Source organism: Serinus canaria, chromosome 1A, assembly GCF_022539315.1.
Source record: "Serinus canaria isolate serCan28SL12 chromosome 1A, serCan2020, whole genome shotgun sequence".
Lineage (NCBI taxonomy): Eukaryota > Metazoa > Chordata > Aves > Passeriformes > Fringillidae > Serinus > Serinus canaria.
The window spans coordinates 39347042-39374068 of record NC_066314.1 but is presented as its reverse complement, the minus strand read 5'-3'; the positions used below and the strand labels follow the sequence as shown (position 1 = coordinate 39374068).

Here is a 27027-nt window from a genome sequence, read left to right as displayed (position 1 = left end):
TAGAAACATAAAGTGTGTTCTTGAGGATATATCTGCAGTGATAATTAAGGGCACGATAACCAGAGGGTTGAGATTGAAGCGGTGCCCAGTGACTTTGGCAGGAATTTACTGGACCTTAAGCATTTTGGAATGTGACACAACTGCATATGAACTGACATATAGATATAAAAATTAAAGCATAGCTCAAAACTTTACTGGCTTGGGACATGACTGAGACACTATTAAGGTGGTATTTTTTCAAGTATTATGTATCAAATTAATCAATAATATATTAAAGCTATTTGACATCCATTTTCTGGGCTTATGTGTCTCCTATCACCAAAATAATTCTTGTTTTATTAAAGTATTCAAACCAATACAGAAAAGAAATGTTGTTGTGGCGTGTGTTCAGTTCCCAATTGAGTTATCTTCCCTGTTTTGTATTGTTTTGTGATGCTTCCCCCAGTTACACCCCTATACCCAGTTCGATGGTTCAGTCCTGGTTCCCCCTTTCCCTTGAATGGTGTCCTCCCTGTCTGGGCTCGCTGCCAAGCCCTTGTCTCCACCCCCGTTCCCCTGGCAACTGCCCCTTTCCCCTCCTCCAGAGCCCCGTTCATCTCCTGAAACCCCCCCATCCTTCCAGAAACTTCTCCCTTCCACAGGGGGTGATTGGGCAGGTGCCCCGAGCCCCTCCTTTGTTCGTGTATCACTTGTTGCCACCCCTGTCAGTCATGTTGAATTCCCCTCCTCAGTTTCCCCCGATTGGTTCTTGTACACCCCTTTATATACTGCTTCTCCCCCTTTTGTCTCGTCTTTTCCCGCCTGGACGAAGTGGAGTCTTTTCCCGCCTGGACGCAGTGGAGGATACATTAAAACCACTGGGCGTCCCTGACGGATCTGGGTAGTGCCCCCTTAGCTGCTAGCTGCTGCTGTGCTCTGAGCTAGCCCCGGCCGCCTTCCCCCCCCCCACTCGGACGAGAGGGAAGTGCTTTCGACGCAGCAGCCGCGGCAGTTTGGCGCCCACCGTGCGGCGAGAGATGACCCCCTCGCCCCGCGGCAGGAGTCAGCAGCCTCGAGAGGAGTTTTGCCTCCTCTTCGTCGTCTGCCGCTTGCTCCGTGGTCGTTAAATTACCCTGCCCCGGGAGCAGACCCCGTTTTAGGGGTAGGGCTCCGGACAGGGATCGGATCGACACCTCCCCGCACCCAGGAGCCGATCCGGGATCGAAGCCGCGGACTTCGGAGTTTTTCCCCGCTTTCCCGCTAGTAAGGGGTAACTCCAGCTTCCCAACTTCGAGAGTTCCCCCCCCCCGCCTTATCTCCCGGTTTCATCCGGTCGAGTCGAGGTTTTGCCCTGGGCTCAGTGAGGTTGGGGCTAGCGGTTGGGGTTTTTTGTTAGCGGTTTTTTTTCGTTTCACTCCAAAGGTTCGTTTTTGCGGGGCAGAGATGGGTTGCAAACTCTCTGTCCCTCAGAAAAGAGTTTATTACCAAGTTGTGGGTACCCTTGAAGGTAGAAATGTTAAAATTGTTAAGTGGGAGTTAAAAGATTTAATCATATGGTTGTTCATTCGATTTCCAGAGATCTCCCCAGATTTAGTTAATGAAATAAAATTCTGGAATTTATTTGGAGACAAATTAGCAAAATTCGAATCTAAAGGGAGATCAAAAAACAAAAAATTAGTTTATTGGACCTTCCAAATCATTACAGCTCTTAGAGAAAAACAGAAATTGAAGGAACAACCACCCCCCCATTCGTGTTCTCCCTACCCCCGTGTTCCAGACCCTTGTCCCACCCCTTCTCTCCCTGAGAATAGCAGAACCCTTAGGAGAGCAGCCCGCGAGAGCACTGCGCCGGCTTCCTACCACCCGCCGGGCTCTCCTCAGGGTTCCCTGAACCCCTGCCTCCAAAGTCCTGGCCAGACTTCGGAGAGCTCTCTCCAATCCCCCGATTCCTTTTCCCCCGAGTCCCCAGTTGTGCATCCCAAAGTTAGATTTGCAGTTTCAGAGGGCAGCACCCCCCAGACCTCTTCACAAAATGGCTCCCATGGAGCCCAAAATGGCGGCGACCGCATGGCTTTTCCCGCCATCAGCTTTTCTTCTCCCCATAATCCATTCCTTTCTCCCGCCAACCCTTTCTCCTCCCCTTCCAATTCCTATAACCCTGCCCCTAATTATGTTAATTCTTCTCCCAATCCCCCGCCTTCCTACACGCCCCTTTCCCCTCCTCCTTCCCAAGCCCCGCCTTTTGAACACGCCCCTCAGGCGGAGCCAACTCCATCAGCTCCACCTCCTAGCTCCGCCCTGGTTCCCACACCTGGCCCCTCCCCTTGGCTTCCGGGTTCCCACGCCCCGCCTCCCAGTTCCCACGCCCCGACTTCCAGGAGTGGAGATCAAGATGATTCGGATTTTACTGTGCCATCTTTAATAACTGCCGCTCCTGTTTCTTACCACCAAGAAAGCGTAGGGCCCTCCCGAGCGCAATGGACCCCATTCCCCCATTCCACCATTAGGGAGTTTTGCAAGGCCCAAAGAGAGTTTTCCCGGGAGAGTGAATACTTCCAGGGACTCCTTCGGGCCTCTTTATTAGAATCTGATGTTGTACCCGCCGACTTGCGGACGCTTTTTTCATGCCTCCTCAACCCCACCGAATTCTTAGTGTGGGAGGAGGCATGGAAAAAGGGAATCAGGGACATTCTTCCACAATTGTGGGAGAATCCCCAAACTGCCACAACCCTCGGTGGTGAAACAGTTTACACCGACCTATTTGTCGGTCTTGGGAATTGGGCTGACGGAGCTTTTCAAGCTAGAAATATCCCCCGTCAAGCGCTTTGGGAGAGTGCAAGGATGGCCGAACGGGCATTCTTAGCACTCCGCCCTACTGCCCAGGAGCCCACTTTCACCAAAATTCATCAGGGGCCAGGGGAACCTTTCATTGTTTTTGTCGAGCATCTCCACAGGGCAATCGACCATCAAGTCCAAGCGGAGAGCGCTCGATTCGGGATCCTAACAGAATTGGCTAATGCCAATGCTAACGCTGTCTGCAAAGCAGTCATCCTCAGCCTTCCCGTCGATCCTCCTCCAACCATCCAATCAATGATCGAAGCTTGCCAGAAAAAGGCACCATCCATCGCCAAGGAGGATCCAAAAACTCCACCTCCAAGCCGTCGCGTGTCATTTGCAGAATCAACAAATTTCGACAGCGATGTGATGGCCGCCCAGCAGCAGCCGACGTCACCCAAAAGCAAGAGGCCCAGCCAAGGACACTGCCACCTGTGTGGCGACCCAGAACACTGGATGCCTGACTGCCCCTTGCGGAAACAGTTTTTCCAGTTCTGCAAGGAGCAGGCAGCATCCAAAGACAACCAACAAAAAGCTGAATTCCGAGCGCAGGTCCCCCCTGCGCAAGGATAAAAATGAGGCGGGAAGTTTTAACATCAGCCCCAAAAATCCAAGGAGGGGACCCCATTCCCACACCCTTACCCATTCCAACCCACCCAATAAGTTATCATCACCGGAAACGACAACTTCACCAAATGAGACTTTGTCAATGATAACATCTGCTTTGTGTGCCTTCCCTTTCAAGTTGCACCTCACAGACACCCTCACCATCTCCGACCCTGAAACCTGGAAGGTTGAGGGGCCATTTGACCTGGTAACATGGGGTCGTGGATACGCACGCGTGTCCACCCCCACCGGGCTCAAATGGGTCCCCTCAAAGTGGGTAAAACCCTTCCTCCCAGGGAAGGCACACAAACCAAGGGTCACCCCTCAGGTGACCCAGTCCGCCCTGAGGAGAAAATGCAAAGTCCATGTCGTGTCCGGTGTCCCCCAGGCTGAACCATCCACCCCAGAGCCCTCGGTTTTAACTTATTTTCTTCGTTTGTTTCAGTTAGAACCTGATTCGCCAGTTTAAGTTTTGTTGCTCCGTTATTCTTATCATTTTTAACCTTTTGTGTGTCATCTTGAGTTTCTCAATGATTTATGAACTGCTCCTCCGTCTTCTGTCCACCGCCGCACCACAAGTGAACCACGTCTCCCTCCTTCCTGCTACGAGCTCTAACCAAGAGACTTTCTATTGTGATGAGATGCAACCTCTTTCAATCTCACCCATTCCTCAATGGTTTGCAGTCTCCAGACCCACCGACGATGCCCGCGACCAAGCATCGACGAGCTCCGAAATCATCTTTTAAAGACTCAATTTTAATTTTGTTTTTTCTAAAACAAAAAGAGTGAGATGTTGTGGTGTGTGTTCAGTTCCCAATTGAGTTATCTTCCCTGTTTTGTATTGTTTTGTGATGCTTCCCCCAGTTACACCCCTATACCCAGTTCGATGGTTCAGTCCTGGTTCCCCCTTTCCCTCAAATGGTGTCCTCCCTGTCTGGGCTCGCTGCCAAGCCCTTGTCTCCACCCCCGTTCCCCTGGCAACTGCCCCTTTCCCCTCCTCCAGAGCCCCGTTCATCTCCTGAAACCCCCCCATCCTTCCAGAAACTTCTCCCTTCCACAGGGGGTGATTGGGCAGGTGCCCCGAGCCCCTCCTTTGTTCGTGTATCACTTGTTGCCACCCCTGTCAGTCATGTTGAATTCCCCTCCTCAGTTTCCCCCGATTGGTTCTTGTACACCCCTTTATATACTGCTTCTCCCCTTTTTGTCTCGTCTTTTCCCGCCTGGACGAAGTGGAGTCTTTTCCCGCCTGGACGCGGTGGAGGATACATTAAAACCACTGGGTGTCCCTGACGGATCTGGGTAGTGCCCCCTTAGCTGCTAGCTGCTGCTGTGCTCTGAGCTAGCCCCGGCCGCCTTCCCCCCCTGCTCGGACGGGAGGGAAGTGCTTTCGACACAGCACCGCAGCAAAATGTAGGCGTAAATTTTTTTCCTCTTGGAGGATTTTTTATTTGGTTGGTCTGTTGTGGTAGGTTTTTTTGTTTGGTGGTATTTTTAAACAGTTTAACTATTTTTAGTGGTTTTTTTGGGGTAACTTGAAGTCTAGAAGGAATTTACTTCATTACATCACTGTTGGAACCAAAAAATATTGTGTAAAGTCTTAAGTAAACTTTTAAAGAACTGATTTCATTCTATACCTTGTGATTTATTTACCATCTAGACCCCTATAGAAATACTCACTTCAGTCATTAAGCTTTGACCATTTTGTATTAAAAACACGTAACGAAATGTGAAGTAAATTTCCAGGTTAGTCCCTTTCTTTTCTGTTCAGTCTTAAACCACATTTTATATTTTCTGATAAAGAAATATATTAAAGATTACTCATATTTCACTGGCCAGTCAGTAGAATATAAACTCAGTATTTTCACATGCTGTTTTCACTGAGTCCTATGAATTTCTTCTAAGCTGAATTTGGCCTATTTTTTCACAATTACTGACAAAATTACTGTGCACTGAGTAACAACAGCAGCTTTATTCGACCATGTAATAAAACAAAAAAGATCTCTCTTTTGGTGGGTTAGAACTAGGTGATTTTTAAGGCTGCTTCCAAACCCAAAGCAGTCTGTGATTCTTTCATGAAAGCAGTTCATTCTATGTCAGTGATGTTCTCTGTAACAAGCTTTAAATTTATGTTGAGTAAAGTGAGAAGTTTAGGGCTCCCTCTTTCCTGTCCACAGGAAGTTAGAAACATGATACCGAAGATGAGATCCCTAAAGGAGGTTAGTGAGGGGCTATGTGCCTAAATACCTGTTCCAGAATCATTTATGAACTAGACAGATATGGTATATTTAAATGAAAATATTCTGTTTTACAATTAATTCTATTACAGCTGGCATGCAGCCTAACACATATCCTAAGGGGACTGGAAAGTGTATCTATGGATGCAATACTTCTGGCACTCAGCCAGCCTCTGAAGAAATACAAGCTCAATAGATGTCAGCTGTTGAAATTTCTGTAGTTCGGAAATCCTGTCATTCAGACTGGACGTGTTAAAGCTCCAGATACACCAGATAACCAAACCTTTTTAAAAAGGGCTCACACTTCTGAAGTTAGTACACCTGATTTTCCCCACTGGAAAGGGAAACCCCTTCCTTTTAGGGGAATTGCTTGTAAGCTGGAAACAAAAATGAAAACTCACATTTTGCAAACTCAGAACTAAATACAAACTGTGCACATATCAATTTTAACCCTCAAGAGATTTCAAGTGTCAAGAAAGCTCATAGTGTCTATGCCAGGCTCCAAAGCCAAACTGAATACAAGACAGAAAACCAGTAGTGGCTATTGCTTGGCTTAACTTGATTTCTCAGGCAAGGCATTCTCATGGATTCAATGTCATTTTTATATTGTCATGCTGTGCCTGTAACTGAAATATCCAATTTTCATTTAAAAAAAAAATCTTCCTAGAAGCAGTACTAACAGCCAAGAGATATAGTTTCCCAAAATGAAATACCTAAGAGCTTTGCTGATCTAATTAAATTGACCTGTTCAGAAAATGCCTTTTCACTAATTAAAGATTTCTCTATGTGTAGGCATTTACAGGCCCCCTAAGTATTACGGAAAATATTTTTGTTTGCTTTAAAGGAGTTGATTACTAAAAGAAGAAACTGTTCTGGAAGACCATAACTAGATTTAACAGAGCATTTCAATTGCTATATCTTAAAGACAGACATGATTCTTTTGACATCATGACTGTTCTCCCTCATTCCTGCTTTCTTCCCATTTGTGTAAATCTGGAGAGACAGAAAAAAAGTAGCAATGAACCAGTGACATTAAAGATGACAATATGACAGATTTTTCCAACAGAAATGCAAATTTCCTTTCTGTGCTGAAACACCAGCAGTGAGCAATTACAGGAATTGTAAATGTTGAATTAGTCTATTCATCTACACCATTCTCCTTTTCCCCTGCTGTCCCATTCTTTTCTGGTTTTCCTATCTTCCATTTACTTCTACATTTTCATTTACTTATATTTATTTTGAGATGACAGTCAAGCACTACACCAATTACTGAATACAGTAGGGTATTTGATAGCAACACTCTGAGTAATTTCACAACTAACCAAAAATGGCAGGATATCTCACTGGCCTTCTGTTTGTCAGTAGCATACGCAATAATCAACTACAGGAAAAATACCGCCACTCACTGAGGAGCAATTATCTCAAAACTTAAGAAAAGGACTAAACTTCAACATTGATACTTGAATGTCATAATCCTGTTACTTTTATACTAATCCAAAACACTGCCTGTGTCAATCATGTCTATGACTGCCTTTTCCCAATCCCCATTTGAAGAAAACATTTTAAAATAAAAAATTTTCCGTTACAGGGAATCATCTAGGATGATTTTTGCTGAATTTAATAGTTGGAGCTCCGGCAGCAAAATTTTACATGGCAAAGTAAATTTTTCTTACAGAATTTTGGGTGATTTTCCAAGCCAGTAAAAAAATAGAAGATTAACAGCACTGTGTGGAGCCATGTAAAATGCAAAAAAACACTGTACAATTTCTTCCAGAGAAATATAGCAAAGCCTTTAATTCCTAGATGTGACACACTAAATGTTACAATATGAGACTGACCCTAAGTATTTTAGCAATTAGAGCCACAACTGCAAACTATGCAGGTCATTTGTGGGCTTAACTTCACTCAAAACAGACAAAACAAAACTAAAAACCATTTATTTGTAACTGAAATAAAGCTTCTCAGACTAGCATGCTACTGTAACAACCAACCACTGACTGATGGCAGAGGCTAGACATTAGGAGAGAGGGTTTCTTAGTCTTCTCTTTAGGACTACTAAAGTGAGAGGAAGAAAAAAAATTAAAAGCCTTACTTGCTAATTATTTTTTAGCAAAACAGCCAATGCCTTCTCTTCTAGAAGGTCTGCTCATATAATGGAAAACAAATTACAATATATGCCCAAGGCATCACCTGGCTCTGTCATTTTTGACAGACTCATTTTTATCCTAAAGCTGAGAGCCTTGCTGTTTTGCAAAGGCTTTCAAAAAATTATGCTTTTCTTTGTAATCTAGAAATAAAATACCTAAGCAAGGGATGAGGCTCAGATGCTGTGATACAAAAGATTGGCTATGTTAACTAACATGTCACATTGAAAAATAAATTCCTCACTATTTAAGCAGCTTAACAAGTTACAGGCACGAAAAGCACATAATGCTAAAGCACTACAGTTCTAAACATATACATGTAGTTTCAAAAATGCAAAAGAAGGACAAACCTAAGCCCCAGACAACTGGCTATTTTTCAATTATTCTAGTAACTGAGCTACTAATCATGATTTTCAACCACTATATTATGTTGTCCTAACATATTTTCGAGCAAATTGTAGCTGAGTGAGCTGTAATTCTTAGATATAAACATATAATATGAACTAATATAGGAGCTAGGAAATTCTTGTAACTTAAAATATTAGGTAACAAGACTGTAAATTCATTAGCTATTCCTCTGGAGCTCTTGAGCTGGTCTGTTGTTCCTGCATATACATTAGCATGCCCAAGTCTATTTGGACATTACTTGTATTATTTCCAGCCTAAATGATTCTCTGATTCTATGTGATGCTGCTTTCAGTAAGCATTAATACTGGCAACAGACTTGAGAAGGCAGAAAAGCTGAGGTTAAAATGAAGCAACTTCATTGGAATCAAAGCAAGGAAGTAAAACATAGCTGAATTTGTGAACTTTACAGGTCTGACTTTATTGCTAGGGGGTTTTATATTAGAATTGCCTTTGGCTGGAAATTAGGAACTCATCTGGAAATTACCTCCTCTCCTCCCTTACACCCCCAATTTCACTCACAGAGAAATTTCTTGTCTATATTAGCACCTACATCCGCCCTTAACTACATCAGCAGTCTCACATTTCTCTCCTAGAAAAGAGACACAGAGAAGTGCTTTTAACAGTTTTGTCTTGGTACTTATATTCAGAAACAGGTTTGTAAAAAGTTCAAAAGTTTGATTCCAACAAAAGTTTGATTCCAACAGAAGATGGAAAAGAAGCCTCTATCACATCTCTAACATCCCAAAACTAACTGAAGTAGGCTTTTCTCTTTCCTAAATTTACAGGCTGTGAGAAAATTATCATTAACCCAGGTAGCAAAATATAACAGAAGAATAAATCACAGTGGTAGCTCAAGTTAGGATAGGGCTGAAATAACTATGCCAAAGGGAGCAGCTCTAATCTGAAGCCCAAGGAAGTTTATGAAGAATTCCAGGAAGCATGTCAGTTACAGCAATCATGCATTTGTGATGGGAACTAATATCAGGACAGTTCAGTATGCCAGAAACTAGACAGAATTCATTTTGTGAATTACTGAGCAGACAGTAACCTGAAAAACTGATTAAGTGATCAAAATGGAGACAAAACCCACATATTTTACTGACAAATCTCTTCATCCAATTTTGTGTTGAATATTTTTTCAGACCTGTAGTTCAAAGAACTAACCGGAATTAATGCCAATTTTCAATAGATCAAAGATAAGGGAACTTTATTTTTCAATAATGAAGTAACCATCAGAAAAGTATTGCGCCATCTGAAAATACTTTGTCATCATAATGTTCCTTGCTATATGTTTATGAAATCCTGAAAGTCAACAGGATATCAGCACCATCTTTTCAGCTTATACTGCTGTCAATTGAAGGACATCAAGCCTATCTGTACATATTGTCATGAATATGAGAAGCAACAGTAATAAAGACAAATGTGTCAAGTGATAATAAAAAACAAATGTGAAGAAAATGGACTGCAATTATGGCACAGAGCAGGTATAGGAAAGCAAGTGTGTGTTGAGAAAGGAAAGTATTTTGTTTCCTATCATAGTGCAGTATTCAGTGTCCAAAGCTGGATACAGTTCTTCTCCTTGCTGAGACATGTCCTTCCACAAACACAGCTCAGATGCTCAAGGCACAATCCACACCACACATATCTTCCATTTATATCCCCAGAGAAATGCAAACAGTTCAATTCTACTATCAGGACTCAAGAAGATTTTTCATTGCTTACTTCTAAAAGTTGGGATAGTAACACCAAATTTTAATCCTATACCTGCACTTTCATAATGAGGGGACAGAATTAAAAAAAAAATTAAAAAGTGGCTCACAATGTTTGTATACTTCTGGGATTTGGGGACTTTATTATTTTGAAGAAAACTGTGAGATCTTGTTTCCCAGAATCACTGCAAGACTTTCCCTAACAGACCTCCTATTTCATACACTCAGCAGTTGAAAAAATTAAGCAGAAAACTACTGAGGTGGGGGTGTGCATAACAACAAAAAAAAAAAAAAACAAACAAAGAAACAAAAAGAAATTTGGATTTTATTAAGAAAACTCTTTACTTCCTCTCCTGGCCAGGACAGGGTTAATTTTTGCAGTAGCCAGGAGGGGGCATGGCCAGGATTCAGAGTTATTCTATACCTCCTGCCCATCCAGGAAAGGAGGAAGGGGTCACTTCTGGATCAAGGAGCATGGTGGCATGGTCAGCTATTGCCTGGGGTTAATGAGTTGTGACCATCCCCGTGTGAATCGTTCACCTCTCTCAAACCTCTCTCACCTCTCTCTTTGTTATTAATATTGTTGCTCTTACTATTTGTTTTATTATTTTATTACTGTTTATAATAAATTGTTCTTGTTTCAGCCCGTGATCTTTTCCTTTTGTGCCTCCAATTCTCCTCTCCAGCCTGCTGCAGCAGGAGGGAGAGGGAGCAGCATGTGGTTTGGAGTGTTACAGTGGGAACACTAAATTGGGAAATACTATTCCTAAACCACAACACCTCCCCACAGCAATTCCAATAAATTAGCACTTTGGTGTCAAAGATCTCCTTAGAAGAAGCCAATAACACTGACTTTCTGCTATTATTCTTAGGTGCAATACACAAAGATATCTGCTAGAAAAGCAAGATAAATATAAATAAGGAAATCTTCCTGTACAACCTGTTTGTAGTTCTATTCTAGACGAAGGCAAACAGTGGGTGCATATATTTGTTAATATCCCGGCAATTTTAACAGTAACTGGGAATTTTTAAAAAAAACAGCCTTTCCAGGACGTTGAACTGAAAGGCAATGGGGATGTGACACTACCACCTAGACTTCCCTTACAAGTTAAAACCTCCCCTTTCAGGCAACTTTTAATAAAAGTCTGCATTTAATATTACATGGTAACACAGACCAAGTTTTAAGTTTTTCAAACTATGTTGTCACCGGTTACTCATACAGAAAATTTCTGTTGTAATTCCTTCCCCTTTTCCAAATTCAGACACTTTTAACAGTAATGGATCTCCTGAAATTAATCATGTTGTTTTCCACAATAAAAGACATTTTTTGTTTGAAGACTGGACAGCACAATCAATACCACAGAAAAAGCTTATCACAGGTGAATAGCTGAGGAACTTTCAGTGGAAGAATATTCAGACTGAGGCACAAGGACTCAAGAACCATACAGAGGTACATCAGTAGAGCACAGAAAGCAAACATGAACCCATTAATGTAAACAAGGAAAGGAAACGTAGAATAGATAAAAATGAAAGAAAAATGGGAATGAGAAATGAAAAACAAATGAAAGACAGCTTTAAAACAGAATTATTTGAATTAATAAAATAGAAATCCATTTCATCTTCAAAATGTGTGAACATCAAGGAGGGACTGGCACTTTGTTATAACTATCACACGGGGTTAGTTTAGCTGGAGCTACAAGCACACCAGCAGTCAAAAGTTAAGTAAATTTTACAGAAATAAAGAAGTCCAACTCTTCTGATTTTTTAAAACTAGCTCTTAATGATTGAGTAGTTCCTTTCATATGCTCAAAGAGATACTCCTAAAGAAGTGTAAATGCAAAGCATGAGATGTTATTCACAAAGAATTGGTGACACCCAACCACAGGCTGCTCCAACAGCCCTGAGTCAAACACTGAATATCTTAATTAATTCCGTTACTTTTCATCCGAAGAACTTATAATAAAGGCTTTATCAAGAGAACTCCTTACTGTGCATTACAAAGTTCTTGTGCCATTACAACTGGTTTTTTTCCAGCATAGAGTTGGTACTACCTCAAGAATACATGTAGTGTCTCACCAAATAAAAAATAAAACCAAAAAAACCAAAAAGAAACCCAATGCTGTCCAAGTCCTTAATTAAAAGGAATAACTGAAACAGTGTGACAAACAAGGCAAAAAGCAATTTTCAGGACAAAGCCCTGCCATCCCTTTACCTAAGCTACTGAGAGGACCTGAGAGCACTCCCCTGGAGGCGCTGATAAACTCACCGTCAGAGCCAGCAGTTTTCCATAGGTGAGGTGGGCTGGGATGTGGTCGCTCTTGGATCGCAGGGACTCCACGTACCAGTGCTCTGCTTCGGGCAGCCGGCTCATTCTCATATAGGCTTCTCCTGCAGGGTCAAACAAATGCTACTGAAAATGCCACAAATTTCTCAAGGTTTCCATAATCTATCTCATAATTTTCTACGTTTTAAATGTGCAGAAATCTAGAAAAAGGTGAATTGATTTGAACGCTTGCAACCACACACAAAAAGTGTTGGAGAAACTTGAGTGAGGAGATTAAGTTAAGGCCTTATTAGAGCTGAAATAGCATAGCTGAGATGAAAACTATTGTTGGAAAGGAATTGCCAGAGAGAGCACCACCTGCTAAGCTTTAGTCAAAAGTCTCAAAGCACCAGAATTCTTACCTCATCTACTTTAGAAAAGCTACTTCTTTTCCATCGCTCTACATTGCAAAGCATGGAATAGCAAGGAGAACATGGAAAATGGATTTAATCATAAAAACTCAAGAACCAAAAACTAGGGAAGTATAAGAAAACAGTCCTGAAAGTATATTGATGGGAGGAGCAAGACATTAAAAAACCCAATCTCTGCATGTAGCTGTATTTGTTTAAATTAAAACATAGCATCCAGTAGTTTAAAATCACTAATCATACGAAGTCACACACAAAATGACTGAAACTGGACATTTTTCAAGGTGAAATCCTTTACAATGAGAGGCTGAGGCTAGTAATGATGAAGAACAATATGTGAATGGGATGTTATATGTTTTTATATATATTATATATTAGTGTTAGATAATTGTTGTCATGAAGTTTCTGAGAAAGAGTTTAGCATACACAGCAAGAAAGTCTCTTTCTTCAAGAAGCAAATAAATTTCTAAAGTTTGGAAACAATCTATATGAAACAAGAATGTAGTGGTGAAGAATAACAGCTTTCAGATTAACACTCTGGGCCTACACAGCTCTTTCACAAGGACTCTGGATATAAACGTGCCCTTGCCTAGGCCAATGACAGCCTGAAAATGCCACTTGAAGATTCAGGATTTCATCATCCCAGCAGCTGGTCCATTTCTAATAAATGATTAAGTATCTCCCAAAAATTATGAACACACAGGTTATCAAATGCTACTCCTGGAGGATGAAGAGAGTACACCTGACTCAAGTAAAGACCAGATAAGGCTGTCTCCAGGTGAGTCACAGCCTCCAGTTCTGTGTTACATGGAACTCAGTAACTGTGAAGGTACCAGGGAGACAGAGGAACCAAAGTTCTTTAATCAAGATTGATACCACACCACCAAAACTTGGGAAAAAATATTCTCAAAGAGGAAAAATAACTCATAGCATGGGAGCAACTTTTATATTTTATCTTGAATATTTACAGAGGCTAAGGAAGATTTTCTTCATAAAAGAAAACTGGACAAGGCCAAGTCAGATTTTTGTTTTTTATGTCTTTGTCATCTGAGGAGAAGGATCCCAGGCAAAATGTGGCACGTCAGTTTTGAGTTTCAGGAGTTAGGGCATGGTGCATGCAAAATGACCAAACTTCAGACCACAGATAAAATAAGCATGATGTAGAGACAGAAGTCATGCTAAGCCAAGGCTAAGGAAAACCAACATGATTGTTAAGAAGAAACAGACTTTTTTCAAACAAGCCTGCTGTACTTAGAGGCTTGCATCCCTGTTTAGAAAAAAAAAATCTACTTGTTCTAAATCAAAGATCTACATAGCATTTCATACTCAATGCACTGGTCTGGATATCTGATAACACACACAGAAGCACTTGAGTAATTCTGCTGCTGCTTAGGCCAAAAAGACAGAAAAGGCTAAATTAAAAAAAAAAAAAATCCAAACAGGTAAGAAACCCCAAAAGAACATGAACATCAAATTCCGTGACAGCAGCATCACATGTGATCTTTTCACTATGTCAGCACTCCCAAATAAGTGACACAACAATATATTTTAACTGCACAAAACAAAGTCATTAAGTGTTGAAGAAGAAGAAGCCAGAATTCAAGATTTATGCTCCCCTCAACTCTTCTCCCAAGCTGCATGCTTTAATGCAGAATGTTTAATTACTTGATTGCATATTATTTTTCCCACAGGCCCCTGCTTCATTAGCATACAGGAAATGAGGAATCCATATTGTCCTTTTCTTTTCTTCAAGTGGAAAATTCCACCCCAACCTGTTACAGCTTGGCAGAATTTCAAGTAATTAAGAACAAGATGCTTTAAGAGTAATGTAAGCAGCCATAAGTGATGGAGCTATTATCTGTGGGTAGTAAAGGCTGAACACACTGCCAAATATCAAATGGATCCAAGGTTCTCATCTATTTTTCATGATGGATTCTGATATAAGAAGAGACTAAAAACTTTGGAGTACTTGGAAATTCAAATTTTAATAGGTTTTAAGAGCTCAATTACTTCACAAACTAAACTCCTAAAACTTTGAGGACATTTCTGAGTGGGGGGGGGGGGGGCTAGAAAAAAGGCTATGTCAATCTAAATATCAAGCTGTAAAGAAAGTAACAGTATTTCCCTGAACCTCTCAGGTGAAAACCGGGAGGAGCTGTTGACTTCCCTGAAGGCAGGGAGGTTCTGCAGAGAGACCTCAACAAACCAAGGACATGGGAGATCACCAACCATACAAAGCTGACAAAAGGCAAGTGCCAGATTCTTCACCTGGGATGAGGAAGCCTTGGAGGAAAGGCTGGAAAGCTGTTCTGCATAAAGGGTCCTGGTCAATGGCAAGTTGAAAATGAATCAGCAGTGCCCTGGCAGCCAGGAGGGCCAACCCTGTCCTGGGGACATCAGGCACAGCGTTGCCAGCTGGGAAAAGGAGGGGATTGTCCTGCTCTGCTCTGCACTGGGGTGGCCTCACCTCAAGTGCTGGGGGCAGTTTTGGGTGCCATGATGTAAGAAATATCTCAAACTATTACAGAGTGCTCAACAGAGGACAATAAGGATGGTGAAGGGCCTTGAGGGGAAGCCGTATGAGGAGCAGCTGAGGTCATCTGGACTGTTCAGCCAGGAGGAGACTGAGGGGAGACTGCATGGCAATTATGACTTCATTTGGAGGGCAAAAGGATGGGAAGGCACTGATCTCTTCTCTGTGGTGACCAGTGACAAGACCTGAGGGAATGGCCTTAAGTTGTGTCAGGGGTGGTTTAGGCTGGATATCAGGAATTGGTTCTTCACCCCGGGATGGCTGGGCACCGGAGCAGGCTCCCCAGGGAAGTGGTCACAGCACCAACCCTGACAGAGCTCCAGAAGAGTCTGAACAATACTCTCAGGCACATGGTGTGACTTTTGGAGATAGTGCTGTGCAGGGCCAGGACTTAGATTCAATGATCCTTGTGGGTGTCTTCCAACTCAGCTCACTGTATAATTCTGTGACTCTATGCAGCTAATTCACTATAGCAGCAAATTTTTTTCTGAGGAACCTGTATCAAGAATTCCTATATTATAAGTAATTAGAACATGGATTACTATGGAAGGAAGCACTGTTAGGGAGTCTGTTATTAATGCCATCTCATAAATGTAGAAAAGAAAAAGTTGAAAATTGACAACAGCTCCTACCACTAGAATAGGACAGAATTCAATTCTATGGTCTACCAGAATTATAGCTCATTCTAGTCTCTACTAGAATAGAATCAAGCAACAGGTAACTGAACCATTAATTCAATCAAGTGCATTAAGCTGATGCAATTTAATAATAGCTATGCTGCCTTGAGATAATTTTCCATCAAAATGTCAGAGAAAACATGTATGGATTGATTACTGTAATTCAGGATGCATTTGCCTGTTGGAGATTAAAATAAGAAAAAATAATATTTGCCAATTACAATCATGCATTCTTATAAACTTGCAGCACAATTGATTTAGGCATTAGAAAGGTAACAAGAGTGTCCATTGGCAGAAAATCTGCAAACAAATGTGTAAGCAGATTTTTATATTTACTTTAACAATTGCTTCTTTTGCAAAATCTTTCAAATCTCATGCTAAAAGTCTGAAAGATCACACACAGACACTTTATTAATAAAACCTGTCAGATCTGCAAAGTTCAACAGAGGTAACAACAACAGAGAAAGAAATTCATGGCAGTGAAAACCTTAAGCTATAAATGGTCAGTTATTTCCAGTCCCTAATCTGTGTAAACACACAGACATGTGCAGCATTGCCTGCACAATGAGTGGTGGCAATAATTCAATAGACAACTGGAGTAAAATGGCACCAATCAGTACTTCAAAACTGTTTCCAGCTTCCCAGGGCTTAGTTCAGGTAGTATTTTCTGAGTTTTTGAACCCATTTCTTGTATTGTTCTACTAGAAAGCTCATATATTATTAAACTGGAATTCTCACTTACTAATGTAGTGCAAGAAAAAGATTAATATGCAACTGAAACACCATTTAAAGAAGTGCATACTAAGTTCATTAACATTTGTATTCATACTTTCAAAGAAATCAGAAATGGAATACCTTTTAGCTAGATTTTCACCACCAAAATTAAAATCCCTATACTCAAGTGGATTTTATTTGCCACAGAGATAGACTACTTGCAAAACTACCATTCACCAATATTATTTTCCCATATTTCCTCAGAATCTTTGGAATTTAAAAATAATCCTTTAAAATAAAATTAAACAAAATCCCACAAAAATAATAAGCTAGCCAAAAACCTCACCACTAAAATCATGCCAGGATATAATTATAATTAAATATATTTGATTAACATAGCCTTAAAAATAATTAACATATAATTAATAATAACTAAAACCCTATAACAATAATAATAAACTTAAAATATTTATATTAAGTAATAATGCTAATAAAATATTAGCTTGCTAGCAGCCGTCTTCCCTAAAGGCTAATGTTTTACTTGATAATTAAATAGAATGTGTTTGTAAGAAAAATAAATTTTTAAAAAAGGACACAAGATTTTCCAATACATACCACATATTGTTAAAAAGCAAAATTAGGTAGCATTTACATGAATGAATGTTACATGGTTCTAGCTTAACATCTCATCTGTTGGTTTCAAGATTTTTCTGTTTCAGATGCAATTAGTTATACCAAGGTCATATCCAGGTAGGGAGCTTGCCAGATTTACTAACCAGAAAGTTCAACAGAACTGTGGATGTAAAAGCACTGTACTTCCACAGATGTAAGGTACCCATGCTTTCAGATTAAAAAGAAATGTCCCTCCAGTGGACCTCCTTTTAGGACCCCAAAAAAGATTGCTGATAAGAAAAATGAAAAATTATCTCCATAAAGGAGACAATGTAGGGTAAATCTGCCTTGCATCATCCTTACATATGCCAATTATCTGCCCCTCAAATTTCAGGGTAGCAAAACTGTAATATAAAACATAAAATTTGACATGGACAAGATACCACATATCAAAACACAAAGGAAGATGGAGATACCCTTTAAAAATAAAAATCTCTAACATATACATTCCATCAGGATTTAAATTTAATTTTTCCATAATTTCTTTTAATTGGTAGTATAAAAAATTGGACAATGATGGAGAGATCTGTGTCCCTGTGTGTCACAATACCACAAGGAGTTTGTGCCTTTGATAATGCAACCATGCAGCTTTCTTGTGCAAATTAAGGCTGCAGATGTGCTTGCCATAAAAATGCATCTCTCTAGATTTATGACTTCCCTCTTTCTTCCCTTTGGTACCAGTGCATAAAATAACATCATAAATCTGGAAGCACAGTTTGATGTTATACTATACTGATGTATAAGATCTACTGCAACAGATTAACAGTTTTGATTATAAATATGCAGTGCATGCACATCTTCCCTGAAACAGCTGAAGCATGTGAACACAGTGAGTATCAAGTTCTGCACAGACCAAGCATATTGTGGCTCAATTTTCTTCCCTTTACAGAATAATCTCCTTTAAGATTTCAAGGAATGTATTGTATTTTATCAGGGTTTTTAATGGATGGGAGTCAATCCACACTTACTTTGTCTGAACAAATTCTTAATAGGCTTTAATTAGCTGAAGCAAGGCTTTTCTAATTTAATTAGACCACTAAGCTACTTTTGAAGGAAAATACCTACAGTAGAAAGCAGATATGAATTAACATCAGTTGCAGCATGGAACAGCATGGACATTGCACAGCTGTTTCCTGCTGTACCAAGGCTTCCAGTGAAAGACGTATACTGACAAAAATACAGGCATAGACCTCACACAAGATAGGTAATTTCATTTTCATGCCAGTATAGGTTTCTTTAAAACTCTATCAGTAGAAGCACATGCCTGAGATCTCTGCAGTCCATTTTCAGTATTGGACTATATTTTTTTGGTTTGCAAATGTTATGATTCTAATTATTTTCATATAAAACCCTGCCTGTTTAAAATAAAAAAGCACTTCATCCTTAGAATCACATTTTTTAGACTACTACCTGAGAAAATTCAAGCATTTCACATTAAAATATACATCAATAGTCCAAAGAGCTAAAACTAAGAAAATCTGGGAACCTGGGGAAACAAAAAAACCAAACATGCCCTCAAACATTGAATCAATTACCATCTCCAGCAATTCACTGCTGTAGCCTTCATACCCAGGTTGATTCCCTCAAAGCAAAGTCAAAAAAACAGGAAACACTGCAATCAGATTTAGGATTCATACTCAGAATCATAGAATCACAGAGCCATTTAGGTTGAGAAAAAGACATCAATCATCAAAGTCCAATCTTTGACTGAACATTACGTCAACTAGATCACTACACCAAGTGTCACATCCAGTCACTTCTTGAACACTTCCAAGGATGGTGACTCCACCACTTTCCTGGGCAGCCCATTCCATTTTTTGACAACCTTTGCAGTGAATAAATTCTTCCTGATGTCCAGCCTCCCCTTGTAAAGCTCGTTCTTGTTTACTCTTGTTTGTATAGCTGGTTGCCTGGCAGAAGAGACACACCCCCAGCTGGCTACAACAGGTAGCTGAAGAGAGCAGTAAGGCTCTCCTGACTCTTCTCCAGGCTAGATATGCCCAGCTCCCTCAGTCATTTCTTGTAGGACTTGTGCTCCAGACTGTTAATCAGCTCCCCTGCCCTTCTCTGGACATTCTCCATTACCTCAATGCCTTCCTTCTAGTGATGGGCCCAGAACTGGACAGAGGATTCCAGGTCTGGCCTCACCAGTGCAGAGAACAGAGAGTCAATAACCTCCCTGGTCTGGCTGGCCATACTATTTCTGATACAAGCCAGTATGCCTGGGCACACACTGGCTCATGTGCAGCTGTTGGTGACCAACACTCCCTGGTCCCTTTTCTTGGGGCTGCTTTCCAGCCACTCTACCTCCCTGCCTGTGGTTGTTGTGACCCAAGTACAGGACCCAACAATTCACCTTATTGAATCTCATACAAATGGCCTTGAGCCATCATCAATCCAGCCTGTCCCTCTGCAGCAGGTCCCTCTGCAAAGCTTTACTGCTCTGCAGCAGATCAACACTCCCAACCCAATTTCATGTCATCTGTGAACCTACTGAGGGTGCACTCAATCCCCTCGTCCGGATCATCAGTAAAGATATAAAACAGGACTGGCCCTAATACTGAGCCCTGCAGAATATCACCAGGGACTAGCTGCCAGCTGGATGCAGCACTTAGCTACTTAGCTTTGGACACCAGATATAAACTACCACAGTCTGCAAAGTCTCAGAGGGGGAAGGGCTAAAGTATCAGAATGAGGGTGGGAAGGGGGAGAGAAGGAAGCCCAGCATTTTATTCCCATCACCATTGGAGAGGACACCATTCTTCTTTCCATGGAATATGTAATAAAATGTACATATGGAAGAAAAAAAAATCCTTTTTCCATCCAAGCTAGTTTTAAAATAATAAAAAAAGACTTGCAATATACACTTAGAAAGAAATTACCAGTAAAACTTCATGGGATGCATAGGAAGCACACTAATGACTAAAGCCTAGATAAGTGCAGGTACCATACTCTGCATAAGTTATGATGTGGGGTATGTATTTCACAGCTTAATCATCTTTGGATCTTATAAATTAAGTGTTACACAGTAAAACTATACCAAAGGGTTTCCTGGAGTTCTAAATGCTATTTCAAAATAATTCAATGAGAAAGCATCTAATGGGAGCAAGGGGTAAATGGGACAGGAGCCTAAACAATATTAACAGGTTTGTAGAAACAGCCACATCCACCCAAAAGCATAATCAAGTAAAGGGATAGCTATGTTATAATCATCAACACAGAAAGTCTCTCTGCATGTTAAGCCTTTGTACTTATGATACAAAACTCTGCACCAGATGTAAAATCTGGCTCCCCTTTTCTGGACTGTACATTTCTGTATGATTTGTTTCTCTGTCCATGTGCAATCCAGCAGATTTGCAAGGAGAAATTTAAACTTTGTGCATCATGAACTGTAGTCACTCCTGCAATGTTAGCTTTTTTGTGACTTGCATTTTAAAAAAAAATTGTAAGGCTTTACCTGTAGTACATTTGAAAATAGAGAAATTGAGATGTTAGTTAGCAAGGGCAGATGAAGTACCACCATCATATTTGCCTTTATGACAGTATCTTGCCAATCTAAACCTGAACAATGCCACCCCACCATCTTTCTTGTTACTGTTTGGTCTTAAAATAAAGCCTCCATGGTCCACTTCACACCACTTAACTGTCAGGAGTATGAATTACTGTAGCAGGTGGGTTAGTGTGGTTTTAAAAGCAATGTAATACAATCAACTGTACAATATCAGATTTCAAGAAACGCAAAAGACATCTAGAGCAGAGGCTGATCCTTAAGCAATCCTAATATTGGCATTAAAGTGTTCAAGATCCCACAGGGACTTTGACCTCAGGCTTTAATTGAAACTTTAAACAAAATATATTACCTATTTAATACAGCTGAGCTGGACTCCGGCCTTTGTAGTGCAAGTTGCCATGCCAAGCAAATTAATCTGTGTAACCTGAGCATGTACTTTTTAATTTACATCAAAGCAATCTGGTATACAGAAAATAAATACCAAGCCAACCTTATACAGCTTGTTGAATAATTATTTTGATTCTAGTTTTAAAGTTTCAATTTTTAGTTGTTTTGGGTTCTCCTAAGGAAAAAAAAATGAAAAGGTTTTGTTTCTTGGTACAAAGCCAGAGAAACATATGGTTTCCTTAGCAGAGTTGTTGCACACCTGGCAAAATAAATCACGGCAACAGGAGACCAAAATCTTCCCTGCAACTTTTTCATATGCACAAACTTAGAACATCTGATGCTGGTATTACAGCCCTGTCTTTAGTACCATGAAAAAAATGCAAAGTCAAATGGATGCCTGCTTCTTGAGCCCCAATACTTCTTTTTCCCATTAAGAGGCAAGTTACAGAGTGTTTTAAAGGATGAGATTCTGTCAAGCAGGCTGACACACCAGAGGAATGAGTCACTGGGCCTGTCAGAGCAAAAGGCCAATAGAAGCAAGTACAGGAAAAGAAGTGTAACACAAACAGGGAAAGCAGGTGGTGCAAAGGCTTAGCACTGCTGGAGTGTTAATGCTAGTGCACTCACAGTGCTGGAGTTCAAACCTGATTCAGTTTAAACAGTTCATCTCCTGTTTATTCTCTTTCAAGTAGGTCATGTACATCATACAGGAGAAAAAAAAAACCCTTCCCAAAAATCTTCAATTACATGAATGAGTACTTATTAAAAATTAGAGGAAGCACTGTTTCCTGATATGACATGCCAATATGTAGCAATATGTGTGCCACTCAACCAAGCAAAGAGATTGCCAGAGACTGGGAATACAGTCATCATCACAGTAACAACCATAGCAGATAATCCTCAAACTGTGACTATTCTTGGATTTCATGATAAACTGTGAAGGCTTTTTCCACATTTAAGGAGATGGGGAAGAAAACTTCCTTCTGCTACTTCCCAAGCAGATGGGGAGTGCTCCCCAGTTTTTTCCCATTCCTCCCCAGCAATGAGCATACAAGGAGTGGGGACAGCTCAGTCAGGTTTATGCAGCTGCAAGCACACAAGACAGGACTGGCCTATTTCAGTTCCTCTAGTCTCCCTTTTAAAGGCAAGAAGTGGGCAGACAAGTTTATGTAATGCTGTTTATCAAAGAAAGTGTTATAGGGAATGTGTTTATAATTTTGTCTTGAACATGGAAACAGAAATAAACACTCCAGGCAGCCCTCTGATACTCGGTGACACCATATGAGCTGCAAAGCGGATGCACTCCTGATAATGGATGCAGTTGCCTTGTTCTCCTGTCACACACAAAGCAAAGAGATGACTGAAAAGGTGTCTAGGATTTATCTCACCCAAATCAAGCTACTAAGTCTAAGTCAGTCATCTCAGCACTTTTTAGAGGAGAAGTGTGCTTGCAGGGATTACGTACATAATCTTAAATGGATGTCTAAATCAGAAGGGCTTCATTACTCCCCAGAGGTACAGCTTTCTTTCCACACTATAAAGAAGCATAGCTACCTAGCTCTGTCTTGTCATCTCAGGTAGGAGAAGCCAAATGCATCCATGTGGGCTTATGCAGACACATCCAGGACAGCTTTGAACAAATCAGTCTGAGTCCTGTTAATAGAGTTGCATTGCATTCTATTCAAGTCACTACCCAACTTTGTGTAGCCTCTTGGATTGCCTTTGCAGCATAACCTATAAGAAAAACTTCAGGAACCACTGTGAAATAAGTTCTGGCTTCCCTGCAAAAGCTGCCAACACAACAGCAACCAAAATACAAATATAAGCTATATTAATGTTAAGTTGAAACTCTCAGAGCTCCACAAGGAGCTAAGGTACACTCAGTTGACCATGTCTTGTTATGCCACCAGGACATCCATGAAGTGCTGGCAGCAGCTTAAAGGAAGCAGGTGCCAGAGTATGGACTAGGGAGAGAAGGGAGGAAGTATAGCAGGAGCCAAGCCCGGGCAAAAAACTGAGCTAGTCTTTGTTTTTTTGTGAGTTAAAAAACTGCAAACCCCAGGAACAGAGTGAACTTGGACATCACAGACCGTGCTTACAAAGGAAATTGAGAAAGGCCTCCTGAACCTAAAAAAGCAACCAAAAAAAAGGAAAAATCTGGAGAAACTTATAGGTCATAGTGATTTTAAAGGTAGCATAAGCCTGCTTTGCAATGGGACGAGCATTACATGCTAGAAACAGCACTGGTTTATGTTTTCCAATTTTGTATTCTGAGGAACACTTTTATCAGAATTATGAAAAACATATCTACACTTAAGTGGGCAGTCAAACTTCAGAGAATTCACTGAAGGACTGAAGTATTTCAGCAGTCAGTATAGGACACCAATAGTAAGCAGAGGTTTAATTCACACAGAGGAGACTGTTGATACCACCACCATATTGATCAGCGAATGCTGATAAATAAAACTGATAAAACAATAATTTCACTAAGACTGACAATGAACAAAAGTATATGTAATAATCAGTTTGTGCAATATATGGATTTCAGCCACTGGCACCAGTCTGGTAAAGCTTAGTGTTCAGGGAGAAGTAACTCTCCATTGAACTGGATGAACTGCTAAGGAAGTGTTTAGACTGACATTTAGATACTTTGTCACTGTGGCAAGGGAACCACTTAATCTAGCATTTACATTTTCAAACATACAGCATCAGTTACAACTACAATTTTACTTTTTTTATGTGCCCTAATAATTGTAAGGTACTAATCAAAGATGCCTTTCCTGAATATGTAGTCAACAACTGTGCAAAAGCAATAGGTATCAACCAATACATTCCCTTGTATACAAGGCATTGATGGGGGGAATCACACAAAACCCCATATGCTTCCTGTTGATCCTAATTGTTTCCACAGATATTTTTAATTGTTCCACTTTGAACTACTTTAAAGTAAAGTTTCTGACATTGCTTTCTATTCCAAATAAGAGAGTACTGGGCCAAACACTGGGGGTGTTTAGCAGAAACACATGAGCTTTGAGAGAGAATCCCACTTACAGCATCTCTGTAACAGTAAGAACCAGCCCTCTTGTTTTCAGATCTGAGTACTACAAGTAATAATTCATAATATCTTCTTTCTTTTATCTGTTTAATGGATCCCACATAAAAATGCAATGAAGAATATGAGAAACTGAGGTTAAACAAGAAACACCTCACAGATAAATTGACAGTTTTTTGCAGTACTCAAAGGACTTCTAAAATTTTGGAGGACAGACAGCTGGTCCTGGAAGAAAAATAAGAAGAATTCTCTCATTGTAGGCATCTCAACTATAGTATATCAGCTGGAAATAAGTTTTTGGCACAACCTAAAAAAAAATTACAACTATTGCTGTGGGTCTGTTTGAACACCTTGTTGGTTTACAAGGCATTTCAATATCTAAGACCCATATATATGTGAGAACATGGGGCTTCCAAAGTAGTATATGAGATTCTGGAGACCAAGAAAAACACTAAGCCATGCATTCTAAATGTAGAACTACTACACTGACACTCCTAAGGGCATCCAGTGTCTAACAGTCTCATCATTTATTGTACCTTATCCTGCACTGCAGTTGCTGGCATTTAAACTCTAAACCTAGTTAGGTTGTACTGAAGGTAATTATTTTTGGGTTTTATTAGCTCATTAATTTGAGCACCAGTTTCCTGGATAAGGTCTTTTGTTCCACCCTAACTCCTCAAATATCATTCTGAAGCACTAACAATGCACTTACCCATCATGTTATATAGGCTCTGTGGTGCAAACTGCCTTGGCATTTTCTGTATTGCTTCTTTGTAAACTGTAAGGGCCTCCTGTAAAGAAACACACAGGTGGGAAAACACCAACTTAAAAAGCATATAAAAGTAAAACCAAACTGTCTTCCTTCCCCAAATGAAAGGTTCAGGGATAGAGAAAACATATTGGCATCAAAAATGCCACAGAAAGGACAAAATTTTTTCCCTTTTTTACCTTTTACCAAATTTAGTGACCCTTATAGACAAGAGATCAAGTTAGTTCCAATATAACAACTTTTTTCCAGGTAAAAGTAAGAAGGACTTTTTTTTAAACCTCTTAATGACTGATGAGCTTATAAACATAAAATTCAATAGGGTGTGAAAGAATATGGAGCACTATTGATCTGCAGACAAAGGACATTCCAATGATTAACTATGCTAAGTGACCTAAAAATAAAGAAATCATTGTCTACTGCCAAATAACAACAAGCATAATCCTTACAAGTGAAGCCTGCTCCACAGAAAGGATGAGATGCACTATGAAGTCAAGAAACCCAAAACTGGAATCCCTTTGCAAATATGCTGTGCCTTGAATTACCATTCATTCCCCACTTTGGACACTGGCTGGTCTGTCTGTTAGCTCTGCATCAAACAGTCAAAGCTTACAAAGGCTGCAATGACAGCCAGGAAGAAAATCTGAAGTTTTATATTCCTAAAAGCTCTTGTATCTTGCAGGTATTGAACTTTGACTCTACACTCTATCAGCTGTGCAGACAACATGCTCTCTCCTCTCGCACGGCTCTGACTCGCAATGCGACCGCTCACAGCTCCATCTCCCTCTCCGCTCTCCCTCTCCCTCTCCCTCTCCCTCTCCCTCTCCCTCTCCTCTCCCCTCCCTCTCCCCTCCCCTCTTTCTCTTCTCTTTTCTCTTCTCTTCTCTTTTCTTTTCTCTTCTCTGTGGAGATGCATTAGCTGTCTGTATTTTAACCAATTAGTAACTCCATCTGACAGAGCTGGATGCAGCAGACAGATGACAGGGAATCTGTCCAGCTTCTGCATGCCTGATCTTAAACAGCTGACATAACTGCCATGGTCAGGAACACTTTACATGGATCAAAACCACTCACAACTCCTGTTCTGAAGTATGCCTGACAATGCCAAGAGAGAATTAATTTCTTTCAAATCCTGCTAAAGGTCAAACCTCAAGTGAATGTCCAGTTTCAGTTAAGCTCATCAGGGAAAATGGAGAGGAATCACAACAGTCACAGTTTCATGTGTAAATGAGATGGGATGGCTTGGGTGCAGTTTATTGTTTCATTAAAAATATCCAACCACTTTAGCACTGAGGTCAAGTTATCTGAAAACAACACACAGTGGGATGTTTTTAATCACCAAATTTTTAAATTATTTCAACAGGGTCTTATTTTTAGAGGCCTAAATGCAAGCATAATTGCACTTTCCCAGCTAAAGAAGGACTTACTGTGTTTTGAATTATAATGCCTTTACACTTTAGGTCGACTGGCCTTTAATCAGATTTAATCAGGCTTGATCCTTGCATACCAGCTATGGGTACAAAGCCAAAATCAATGAACTAACACATATCAGATGTGACCACTGCTAATGTTGACTCTGATGTGAGAACATCACACTGCTAATTAATAGCATTACATCAGTGGCTGTAGAGAGCAAGTATTCTCTGTAGACAATGCTAATTTTGATCTGGTGAAATTCAGTCTGTTCATGTGTGTGATATATTTTGAAAGCCTGGGTGGAAGCAGTATGTATTATTTGTATATGAAAGTTTTATAAATATACTATATACAAATATGGACTCTTACCTCATAGTGTCCTTGTTCATGAAAAAGTTTTCCTAAGTTATAAAGACAGCTGGTAACAGAGCTTTTGTGAGCATGAGGATCTTTCAGATTTTCATCAGGGATCTCTGAACACTTCACAAAAGTCCTCCTGGCTTCCTCTGTCTTCCCTTGGTTCATCAGGATGATACCAGTATTTAAATAAGCAGCTGTGAAGAGGAAAAAAAAATGCTATATTTGAATGGAGTTCTATCATACTTTATCTACTGCTTCAATTCTAAGTAGTAGCTGGTAGAGATCCCGTGGTTATCTAATTTGGTTTTTGAATAACACAGAGTGTGAGTGTGG

The 27027-nt window shown here is 40.4% G+C and overlaps 1 protein-coding gene across 1 annotated transcript in view; it reads right to left on the bottom strand.

Annotated features, from left to right (window-relative positions):
- The window catches only part of TMTC2 (transmembrane O-mannosyltransferase targeting cadherins 2), a 242120-nt gene that overhangs the window by 52934 nt on the left and 162159 nt on the right, over positions 1-27027 (bottom strand). Inside the window, exons 6-8 of the mRNA XM_030238179.2 lie at positions 26704-26888; positions 24865-24943; positions 12182-12303 (exon numbers count right to left, since the gene is read on the bottom strand). Of these exons, the coding sequence (XP_030094039.1) occupies positions 12182-12303; positions 24865-24943; positions 26704-26888 (386 nt within the window). The remainder of the gene's footprint in view (positions 1-12181; positions 12304-24864; positions 24944-26703; positions 26889-27027) is intronic.